Source organism: Littorina saxatilis, linkage group LG1 (genome assembly GCF_037325665.1).
Source record: "Littorina saxatilis isolate snail1 linkage group LG1, US_GU_Lsax_2.0, whole genome shotgun sequence".
Classification (NCBI taxonomy): Eukaryota; Metazoa; Mollusca; class Gastropoda; order Littorinimorpha; family Littorinidae; genus Littorina; species Littorina saxatilis.
In genome coordinates, this window is record NC_090245.1 from 39798598 (window position 1) to 39811502 (window position 12905).

The 12905-nt window shown below is 42.4% G+C and overlaps 1 protein-coding gene across 1 annotated transcript; it reads right to left on the reverse strand.

Moving 5' to 3' along the window:
- Positions 1-1044: 1044 nt before the first annotated feature.
- LOC138950487 (uncharacterized) lies at positions 1045-12369 on the reverse strand. Its single transcript, XM_070322208.1, has 4 exons — positions 12178-12369; positions 6503-6635; positions 3410-3525; positions 1045-1155 (listed from the first exon to the last, which is right to left on the reverse strand). The coding sequence occupies exons 1-4, from the start codon at positions 12367-12369 to the stop codon at positions 1057-1059; spliced, it is 540 nt and encodes a 179-aa protein (XP_070178309.1). The 3' UTR covers positions 1045-1056.
- Positions 12370-12905: the final 536 nt, after the last annotated feature.

A 12905-nucleotide genomic window follows, 5' to 3' on the forward strand; every position in this document is an offset into this window, starting at 1 on the left:
CACAGTGAAGTCTACACCCTTCCATCACCCGTACAGTGCTGAAACACCGTACACAGTTGTCACTACACAGTGAAGTCTACACCCTTCCACCACCCGTACAGTGCTGAAACACCGTACACAATTGTCACTACAAGGTGAAGTCTACACCCTTCCACCACCCGTATAGTGCTGAAACACCGTGCACAATTGTCACTACACAGTGAAGTCTACACCCTTCCACCACCCGCACAGTGCTGAAACACCGTAAATAATAATAATAATAATAATAATGATGATTATTTATACGCGCACACCTTCCCAAAGGGAAGCTCGTGGCGTTTACAAAGGCGCTTCATGCATACACTTGTACATAACAATCTCACAACCTTACATACCACACAATAACAGTACAAAAATAATAATAATAATAAAACAAGTACAAAATAAAGGATAATAAAGCAAATATCTAACTGTACATTATTAAAAACTATAAAAGAATATTATACATCGGTGCCAAACATTTTGTACCAGGTGAAGTAACTGCTTCTCACTGATCAGCAGAAAAGGCGGATCGGAAAAGGTGGGTCTTGAGGGAGCTTTTGAACTGGGTCGGGGTATCAGAATCACGGACAGAGAGAGGCAGGCTATTCCAGGTTACAGGGCCGATGTAGGAGAAGGCACGTTGTCCTTGAGTTTTCTTATTGCGTCCGAGGGGAACTTTGAGCATTTTTGTGTCAGCACCGTACACAATTGTCACTACACAGTGAAGTCTACACCCTTTGCACAACTACTCATCTCTACAGAATGGTTACACACCTCCGAGTCCTGGATAACTGGCATGTTTGTTTCCGAGGGTCGATGTTCAGGTATTCCCGAGCCTGTTATGGCAGGCAATAAGACAAAGCCAGTACATTTAATGTATCACTTAAAATACTGCCTTCACACCTTTAAAGCTTTGTACTAACACTAGTCGTAACATACACTAAATCGTAAGTAATTTAAGGCAATGCTAATGCCGCTATGCTTCTCAAACAAACAAACCAGATCCCTAGTTCATCCCCTCGAGATCAAAGAAACTTACACTGTTTGCACCTTCCCATGCACACGCTTTCTTTCGTAGTCCAGTGTGGCCTTGTGGTAAAGCCAGGCCAGAAGGTCTGCAAAGCCTCCAGTTCCCTGTGACAATAATCATAGTGTGGTTATTTCGTGAAGCCAGTAGGTCTGTAAAGCCTCCAGTTCCCTGTGACAATAATCATAGTGTGATTATTTCGTGAAGCACTTCCCTGTGACAATAATCATAGTGTGGTTATTTCGTGAAGCCAGTAGGTCTGCAAAGCCTCCAGTTCCCTGTGACAATAATCGTAGTGTGATTATTTCGTGAAGCCAGTAGGTATGCAAAGCCTCCAGTTCCCTGTGACAATAATCATAGTGTGGTTATTTCGTGAAGCCAGAAGGTCTGCAAAGCCTCCAGTTCCCTGTGACAATAATCATAGTGTGGTTATTTCGTGAAGCCAGTAGGTCTGTAAAGCCTCCAGTTCCCTGTGACAATAATCATAGTGTGATTATTTCGTGAAGCCAGCCAGTAGGTCTGCACAGCCTCCAGTTCCCTGTGACAATAATCATAGTGTGGTTATTTCGTGAAGCCAGTAGGTCTGTAAAGCCTCCAGTTCCCTGTGACAATAATCATAGTGTGGTTATTTCGTGAAGCCAGTAGGTCTGTAAAGCCTCCAGTTCCCTGTGACAATAATCATAGTGTGATTATTTCGTGAAGCCAGCCAGTAGGTCTGCACAGCCTCCAGTTCCCTGTGACAATAATCATAGTGTGGTTATTTCGTGAAGCCAGTAGGTCTGTAAAGCCTCCAGTTCCCTGTGACAATAATCATAGTGTGGTTATTTCGTGAAGCCAGAAGGTCTGCAAAGCCTCCAGTTCCCTGTGACAATAATCATAGTGTGGTTATTTCGTGAAGCCAGTAGGTCTGTAAAGCCTCCAGTTCCCTGTGACAATAATCACAATGTTGCAGCAGCCAAGCATTTCAATGGCCGTTTATTGGCTTAAATTGTTGTTTATTTGTTGTTGGGTTACTTTATCCTCTTGTTTTTAACGTCCTGTCAGAAAATATAGCTATGTGGGGTCGATGCAAGGTAGATTCATTGCCTCCGTGATTGGCAGTATTTATATTTGTATTAGGAAAAAGAGAGAGAGAGAGAGAGAGAGAGAGAGAGAGAGAGAGAGAGAGAGAGAGAGAGAGAGAGAGAGAGAGAGAGAGAGAGAGAGAGAGAGAGAGAGAGAGAGAGAGAGAGAGAGAGAGAGAGAGAGAGAGAGAGAGAGAGAGAGAGAGAGAGAGAGAACTCAGAACTCAGAAAACTCAGAAAATGTAATCGCTAAAACTTGAAAGTTCATTGCGACGGGGAGGTTTGGGTCGAGGGAGACAATTTCGAAATCAACAGACGTTTTACATTGTACAGATGTTTACCCGACATGGTATTTTCCGCGTCAATTTTGATATTGTATTGTTCTCATTGTGTAATACAAATTATATCGTTCTCTCAAATGTCTGGACGAGACCAAGAGTCCCGAATCACACGCGAACCGAACAACGATCGAGGCTGTTAACCGAGATAGAAACTTGTCACGTTTCGTAGCCCAGACACTTCGCGTAGCACTGTCCTTAGTTTATCTTTGAATTTTCCTCTGTCGACTGGTGACCCATGGCGAAGCTTGTCAAGGTACGGTGGTACCCCTGCTCCTCTGGTAGCACGTGGCGAGTTGCATGCTTTATCACCCAGTATGTGCCTGGAAGATCGTTGCTGCTGCAGTCCTTGATCAACACAAAATCATTTGTTTCACAGAGCAGTGACTGGGGGCCCGGGTAGCTCAGGTGGTAGAGCACTGGACTTGTGATCGAAAGGTCGCTGGTTCGAATCCGGGCCGGGACGGACACGGGTCAACTTTATGTGCAGACCCAGAGACGGTATCCATCTCCCACCCCCGTGTCACCACAATGGCACGTAAAAGATTTTGGTCATTCTACCATAAGTGCAGATGGCTGATACCACCTAAACACGCATATTCGAATCGTATAAACCAATTCATGTCCAATATAGGCAATTAAGACCTGACGGACAATAAGCCCCTTAAAATGTACTAGCCGTGACTGTCTGTCGCCTGTGTTATCTCTGACCACCCGTCGGAACTTGAATTGTTTCTGTGTACGTTTTTAACAGAACGAACAGCTGAGCGGTCCTTCAGTTCAGACACATACTTCTTGATGGATGGCAAACTATAACCAAAGGCTAGCGCCCGATAGAGAGAGAGAGAGAGAGAGAGAGAGAGAGAGAGAGAGAGAGAGAGAGAGAGAGAGAGAGACACATACGCATACACACACACACACACACACACACACACACACACACACACACATATCCTGACCTTCATGACGATGACAGGGATGTTGCCGCTGACTGCAGTGACCGCTGTCTTGAGAGACTCTGTGTCTCCCCCCACCAACACACACACCACCGGCCTCGTGTCCCCCTCCCTCACACCTGTCACACAACGAGTCGACAGCTGTGGGCTTGAAATACACATCTTGTGCTATCTTATCCATTTACAACACAAAACAACGAGTCTACAGCTGTGGGATTGAAATACACATCTTGTGCTATCTTATCCATTTACAACACAAAACAACGAGTCGACAGCTGTGGGCTTGAAATACACATCGTGTGCTATCTTATCCATTTACAACACAAAACAACGAGTCTACAGCTGTGGGCGTGTAATACACATCTTGTGCTATCTTATCCATTTAAAACAACGAGTCTACAGCTGTGGGCGTGTAATACACATCTTGCGCTATCTTATCCATTTAAAACAACGAGTCTACAGCTGTGGGCTTGAATTACACATCTTGTGCTATCTTATCCATTTAAAACACAGAACAACGAGTCTACAGCTGTGGGCTTGTAATACACATCGTGTGCTATCTTATCCATTTAAAACACAAAACAAGAAAGGTCAGTTCTTGAAACGATTAATTCATGACATGGTTTTGAATGTTCTTCTTCTCCTTTTTCAGCGTTCCAGGAATTCTGGTGACGTGTGAGCTCGTTTGCCCATTAATTTTGGGTTCCCCACACTATACTCTGAAAGCATAGTCAGCTCACTCCGCTTTCGTTGGGTAGTAATGCTGGGTAGTTTCGTGTTTCTATAACCCACCGAACTCTGACATGGGTTACAGGATCTTTTCTGTGCGCACTTGGTCTTGTGCTTGCGTGTACACACGAAGGGGGTTAAGTCACTAGCAGGTCTGCACATAAGTTGACCTGGGAGATCGAAAAAATCTCCACTCTTAACCCACCAGGCGGCAGCGACCGGGATTCGAACTCACGACCTCCCGAAATATTGACGGTTTTAGATGGCAATGTCCCAAGAAAATATATTTTTATATGTAAACACCATGTAGATACACGACAGAACAGTTGAACTCTCACTATTTTATGTTCACACGGAATAGAAAACCAAACATAGATAGACTGCTAGCATTTCAAAATTCAAAACCGAAATGTGGACTCCTGATTTTTTAACACTTGAATCAAGAGCAGTTCGGAATCCTGGAGGAGATAACAGCACCGAACGTGCCTCAATTTGTCAATCAGAAAAACTCAATTTACTTGTGGTGATAAAAGTTGTCCATATGACCTGTGATGCGTACATTGCCCTACTCAGACACTTACTTGTGGTGATAAGAGATGTCCGTGTGACCTGTGATGCGTGCATTGCCCTACTCAGACACTTACTTGTGGTGATAAGAGATGTCCGTGTGACCTGTGATGTGTACATTGCCCTACTCAGACACTTACTTGTGGTGATACGAGTTGTCCGTGTGACCTGTGATGTGTACATTGCCCTACTCAGACACTTACTTGTGGTGATAAGAGATGTCCGTGTGACCTGTGATGCGTACATTGCCCTACTCAGACACTTACTTGTGGTGATAAGAGTTGTCCGTGTGACCTGCGATGCGTAGATTGCCCTACTCAGACACTTACTTGTGGTGATAAGAGATGTCCGTGTGACCTGTGATGCGTGCATTGCCCTACTCAGACACTTACTTGTGGTACTAAGAGCTGCTCGTGTGACCTGTGATGCGTACATTGCCCTACTCAGACACTTACTTGTGGTGATACGATTTGTCCGTGTGACCTGTGATGTGTACATTGCCCTACTCAGACACTTACTTGTGGTGATAAGATTTGTCCGTGTGACCTGTAATGCGTACAATGCCCTACTCAGACACTTACTTGTGGTGATAAGAGATGTCCGTGTGACCTGTGATGTGTACATTGCCCTATTCAGTCACTTACTTGTGATAAGAGTTGTCCGTGTGACCTGCGATGCGTAGATTGCCCTACTCAGACACTTACTTGTGGTGATAAGAGATGTCCGTGTGACCTGTGATGCGTGCATTGCCCTACTCAGACACTTACTTGTGGTGATAAGAGATGTCCGTGTGACCTGTGATGTGTACATTGCCCTACTCAGACACTTACTTGTGGCGATAAGAGATGTCCGTGTGACCTGTGATGTGTACATTGCCCTACTCAGACACTTACTTGTGGTGATAAGAGATGTCCGTGTGACCTGTGATGCGTACATTGCCCTACTCAGACACTTACTTGTGGTGATAAGAGATGTCCGTGTGACCTGTGATGTGTACATTGCCCTACTCAGACACTTACTTGTGGTGATAAGAGATGTCCGTGTGACCTGTGATGTGTACATTGCCCTACTCAGACACTTACTTGTAGTGATAAGAGTTGTCCGTGTGACCTGCGATGCGTACATTGCCCTACTCAGACACTTACTTGTGGCGATAAGAGATGTCCGTGTGACCTGTGATGCGTGCATTGCCCTACTCAGACACTTACTTGTGGCGATAAGAGATGTCCGTGTGACCTGTGATGTGTACATTGCCCTACTCAGACACTTACTTGTGGCGATAAGAGATGTCCGTGTGACCTGCGAGGCATACATTGCCCTGCTCAGACACTTACTTGTGGTGATAAGATTTGTCCGTGTGACCTGTGATGTGTACATTGCCCTACTCAGACACTTACTTGTGGTGATAAGAGATGTCCGTGTGACCTGTGATGTGTACATTGCCCTACTCAGACACCTACTTGTAGTGATCAGTCTGTCACGTGACCTGTACAAGTCAAAATATACATTGTCCTACTCATACACTTACTTGTGGTGATCAGTCTGTCACGTGATCTGTACAAGTCAAAATATACATTGCCCTACTCAGACACCTACTTGTAGTGATCAGTCTGTCACGTGACCTGTACAAGTCAAAATATACATTGTCCTACTCATACACTTACTTGTGGTGATCAGTCTGTCACGTGACCTGTACAAGTCAAAACATACATTGTCCTACTCAGACACTTACTTGTTATGATCATTCTGTCACGTGATCTGTACAAGTCAAAATACATATTCCCCTACTCAGACACTTACTTGTGGTGATCAAGGTCTGCCACGTGACCTGGGCCAGGTTTGTGTCCGATGACACTGACGATGACACTGACGATGACATCAGCTGTAGCTGATGACGAGTACAGGGAGATGTCTTGGTCACCCCATCCTCTCCCTGTTACTCAGAAAAAAAGACCAGTAAATGAGTCTTTAATCGTGCTTAAAAAAGGCAAATCAATTCTCCATCCAGAACAGGTTGTTCTTTTATCAATCAATCAATCAATAGGAAGCTTATATAGCGCGTATTCCGTGGGTACAGTTCTAAGCACTTTTAGTTACAACAAATCAATCAATCAATCAATATGAGGCTTATATCGCGCGTATTCCGTGGGTACAGTTCTAAGCGCTTTTAGTTACAACAAATCAATCAATCAATCAATAGCTTATATCGCGCGTATTCCGTGGGTACAGTTCTAAGCGCAGGGATTTTATTTTTTTTATAAATTTTATGCAATTTATATCGCGCACATATTCAAGGCGCAGGGATTTATTTATGGGCGATAGCTTAACAAAGCAACCAATTCTCGATGGATTGTTCATTTGACTTTCTCATTGTACATGAGATAAAAACCGCCAAATTTTGCCGTTTCTGTATTTTCGTTAAATGTATCATTGATACCTTACGTTGCTTTTCAGTAAAAAAAAAAAAAATCTTATTTTATATAAACTAGGCCAACAAATTATTGCAACAATTTTCGCACGCTCAGAAAAGCGTTAAACCACAATCCATTTTATTTGCACTGTATATGCTGGACAAGGTAATTATGTCTACTGTTCATATCGTTTGTTTGATCGGTGGTACTTTGTATAGGCATCCCGTGGCAGCCTGTCAAACAAGGTCACCCCTAAAATCGACCTGACAAAAACCAATGCCCCGTATTTTAAAATCTGCACAAAATCAGTCTCGTGAAAATGTCATGACACGTTATCTTGCAAAGGGGTGTATACCCAGCAAACGCCCACCCCCTACTTTTACCCGGAATCTGTGCGGAGGGGGGGTGGACGTTTGCTAGGATATTTACGGTATAACTATTGAGGTACGTCCCTTATTTTATCAGTGTCAAGGTCAGTCAACTGGTCCTGGTGTCGAAGTCGGTTTCTTGGACGTGACCCAACAGTTGTATTACGGAGCAAAACTTGAAGCGAGCAAACCTGATACAGTTTGGTCAGAAGCCTATCATTATAGAAGCAGCTAAGTACTATTACCAGCAGTCAACAAGCGATAATACATATGACCTTTCCTTGGGAATATCCATTACTAAAAATAGAATACGGGATTGTGGGAAGGCTGTTCAATGGCACACATACACTATATTCGATTTTCAATACACAACACAAAATCTTTGGGATCAATCAAAATGAAAAAAGTACACGTATATAGAGTTAAGAAAACAACAAAAAGCTGAAAACCGTTTGGAATGAAGCAAATGAATAAAATACAAGAATTACGAGTTCAGAAAAAAATAAAAATAAAAATGCATTCGAAGCGAATCGGGGACAACAAAAGTAAGGACTAGCGCACCTTCAATCGGGGACTTTATCGATTGAGCTATTTTGTCGCACTGTAGTCGAGGGAGATTTTAACTTCAAATATTACACTTGAGTTCTCGAGCGTGGCGACGACTCAGTGACTCGAGTTTCCGAGTCTCTCCGTTCGTATGTGTGTACTGTTCTCCATATCTCACTGTTCAGGGCCAGTTCAGTTCATGACTGACCCTACGCTCCCGGTCACGATAATTTCAAGCGAGACCGACATTATTGATGCGAAATGCATTGAGCAATCGCCAAAAGGCACATGAAAAGGATATCCCAAAATCCTCTATTCTCGATGACATACTATAGGAGTTAGTACGGGAGAACGACGATCTATGGACGGTTTATCATATAAAGGGAAGCAGTTAGTGGTTAAAAACGTGCGTCAATAAAGCCAATGAACAATATAGCTATTCTGATAGACACGTGAGGGAATTCGGGATTGGATGGTCTCACACATCCCTTTTTCGATCATCAAAGCATAACGTTTCGGAAGTTGGTACTTTTTTGCCGATATCCAAACGATACCCTAGTGTCATTCCAGGTAAACTGACCTCTCTATACCCTGGTGTTAATACATGTAAACTAACCACTCAAACTCTGATGTTAAAACAGGTACATATACCTCTCTATATCCTGGTGTTATGACAAGTAAACTGATCTCTCTATGCCCTAAAGTTAAAATAGGTAAACTGACCTCTATATACCCTGGTGTTAATACAGGTACACATACCTCTCTATACCCTGGTGTTATGTAGGGGTAAACTGACCTCTACATACCCTGGTGTTAATACAGGTAAACTGACCTCTCTATACCCTGGTACGTGTTAATACAGGTAAACTGACCTCTCTATACCCTGGTGTTAACACAGGTAAACTGACCTCTCTATATCATGGTGTTAACACAGGTAAACTGACCTCTCTATACCCTGCTGTTAACACAGGTAACCTGACCTCTCTATACCATGGTGTTAATACAGGTAAACTGACCTCTCTATACCCTGATGTTACTCCATGTAAACTGACCTCTCTATACCCTGGTGTTAACACAGGTAAACTGACCTCTCTATACCCTGGTGTTAATACAGGTAAACTGACCTATCTATACCCTGGTGTTAATACAGGTAAACAGACCTCTCTATACTCTGGTGTTAATGCAGGTAAACAGACCTCTCTGTACCATGGTGTTAATACAGGTAAACTGACCTCTCTATACCCTGGTGTTAATACAGGTAAACTGACCTCTCTATACCCTGGTGTTAATACAGGTAAACTGACCTATCTATACCCTGGTGTTGATACAGGTAAACTGACATCTCTATACTCTGGTGTTAATGCAGGTACACAGACCTCTCTGTACCATGGTGTTAATACAGGTAAACTGACCTCTCTATACCCTGGTGTTAATACAGGTAAACTGACCTCTCTATACCCTGGTGTTAATACAGGTAAACTGACCTCTCTATACCCTGGTGTTAATACAGGTAAACTGACCTCTATATACCCTGATGTTAATACATGTAAACTGAGCTCTCTATACCCTGGTGTTAATGCAGGTAAACTGACCTATGAATACCCTGGTGTTGATACAGGTAAACTGACCTCTCTATACCCTGGTGTTAACACAGGTAAACTGACCTCTCTATATCATGGTGTTAACACAGGTAAACTGACCTCTCTATACCACGGTGTTGATATTGGTAAACTGAGCTTTCTATACCCTGGTGTTAATACAGGTAAACTGACCTCTCTATACACTGGTGTTAATACAGGTAAACTGACCTCTATATATCTTGGTGTTGATACAGCTAAACTGACCTCTCTATATCATGGTGTTGATACAGGTAAACTGACCTCTCTATATCATGGTGTTGATACAGGTAAACTGACCTCTATATATCATGGTGTTGATACAGGTAAACTGACCTCTATATACCCTGATGTTAATACAGGTAAACTGACCTCTCTATACCCTGGTGTTAATACAGGTAAACTGAGCTCTCTATACCCTGGTGTTGATATAGGTAAACTGAGCTCTCTATACCCTGGTGTTAATACAGGTAAACTGACCTCTCTATACCCTGGTGTTAATACAGGTAAACTGACCTCTCTATACCATGGTGTTAATGCAGGTAAACTGACCTCTCTATACCCTGGTGTTAATACAGGTAAACAGACCTCTCTATACCATTGTGTTAATACATGTAAACTGACCTCTCTATATCCTGGTGTTAATACAGGTAAACAGACCTCTCTGTACCATGGTGTTAATACAGGTAAACTGACCTCTCTATACCCTGGTGTTAATACAGGTAAACTGACCTCTCTATACCCTGGTGTTAATACAGGTAAACTGACCTCTCTATACCATGGTGTTAATACAGGTAAACTGAGCTCTCTATACCCTGGTGTTGATATAGGTAAACTGAGCTCTCTATACCCTGGTGTTAATACAGGTAAACTGACCTCTCTATACCATGGTGTTAATACAGGTAAACTGACCTCTCTATACCATGGTGTTAATACAGGTAAACTGACCTCTCTATACCCTGGTGTTAATACAGGTAAACTGACCTCTCTATACCCTGGTGTTAATACAGGTAAACTGACCTATCTATACCCTGGTGTTAATACAGGTAAACTGACCTCTCTATACCCTGGTGTTAATACAGGTAAACTGATCTATCTATACCCTGGTGTTAATACAGGTAAACTGACCTCTCCATACCATGGTGTTAATACAGGTAAACTGACATCTCTATACACTGGTGTTAATACAGGTAAACTGACCTATATATATACCCTAGTGTTAACACAGGTAAACTGACCTCTCTGTACCCTGGTGTTAATACAGGTAAACTGACCTCTCTATACCCTGGTGTTAATACAGGTAAACTGACCTCTATATACCCTGGTGTTAATACAGGTAAACTGACCTCTCTATACCCTGGTATTAATACAGGTAAACTGACCTCTCTATACCCTGGTGTTAATACAGGTAAACTGACCTCTCTATACCCTGGTGTTGATACAGGTAAACTGACCTCTCTATACCCTGGTGTTAATACAGGTAAACTGACCTCTCTATACCCTGGTGTTAATACAGGTAAACTGACCTATATATACCCTGGTGTTAATACAGGTAAACTGACCTCTATATACCCTGGTGTTAATACAGGTAAACTGACCTCTCTATATCCTGGTGTTAATACAGGTAAACTGACCTCTCTATACCCTGGTGTTAATACAGGTAAACTGACCTCTCTATACCCTGGTGTTAATACAGGTAAACTGACCTCTCTATACCCTGGTGTTAATACAGGTAAACTGACCTCTCTATACCCTGGTGTTAATACAGGTAAACTGACCTCTATATACCCTGGTGTTAATACAGGTAAACTGACCTCTCTATACCCTGGTGTTGATACAGGTAAACTGACCTCTCTATACCCTGGTGTTAATACAGGTAAACTGACCTCTCCATACCATGGTGTTAATACAGGTAAACTGACCTCTCTATACACTGGTGTTAATACAGGTAAACTGACCTCTATATACCCTAGTGTTAACACAGGTAAACTGACCTCTCTGTACCCTGGTGTTGATACAGGTAAACTGACCTCTCTATACCCTGGTGTTAATACAGGTAAACTGACCTCTCTATACCCTGGTGTTAATACAGGTAAACTGACCTCTCTATACCCTGGTGTTAATACAGGTAAACTGACCTCTCTATACCCTGGTGTTAATACAGGTAAACTGACCTCTATATACCCTGGTGTTAATACAGGTAAACTGACCTCTCTATACCCTGGTGTTAATACAGGTAAACTGACCTCTCTATACCCTGGTGTTAATACAGGTAAACTGACCTCTCTATACCCTGGTGTTAATACAGGTAAACTGACCTCTCTATACCCTGGTGTTGATACAGGTAAACTGACCTCTCTATACCCTGGTGTTAATACAGGTAAACTGACCTCTCTATACCCTGGTGTTGATACAGGTAAACTGACCTCTCTATACCCTGGTGTTAATACAGGTAAACTGACCTCTCTATACCCTGGCGTTAATAGAGGTAAACTGACCTCTCTATACCCTGGTGTTGACACAGGTAAACTAACCTCAGGCACGTAGCTCAGCGTGACCACAAGACTTCTCTCTTTCTTGAAGTCGTGGAAGTTGAGGTCTTTAGACAGCTTGTTGAACGTTTTGTGCAGGACTGTGTTAGTTGGTGCATGGCCATCACGTGCTGCTGTTGTCTTGTGACCGCTCCATGACAGCAACACTCCATCTGACACACACCCCGGTAACATTCACTTAGTGATGTATAACACTCCATCTGACACACACCCCGGTAACACTCACTCAGTGATGACTAGTTGTTAGTTGTTTAATTTGTTGCCCCACAGTCTATGTTACATCTTCGTTCTGTTTTAGATCTGTACGCTTTTATATGAGTTCTGTTATATTGTCACACTTTTTATGTGTAACTATGTGTCTATTACTTATATCTTACGTGGTTGGTTTTTTTCCTTTTTCTTCATCGTTTTAAAAAACAAAACATTCTAGATTATTTTATATAACTATAAGTGGTCGTTGTCAATGAATTGTTTTTAATGCTTGTATGTTATTTCTTACGAGAAAACTTTGTATGTAAAATGTTAAATGTTAATGTCTAATGTAAAGCGCCATGAGACTGCCATTCGGCGGTGAACAGCGCTATAAAAGAATGTTTTATAATAATGTTTTATAATAATAATTCTAGTTATTGAGACATCCCAGTGAACTAAGGGATTTATAGAGCAAATCGAGAAAATTCAATAATCATTTTCGAGATTTGCTCTATAAA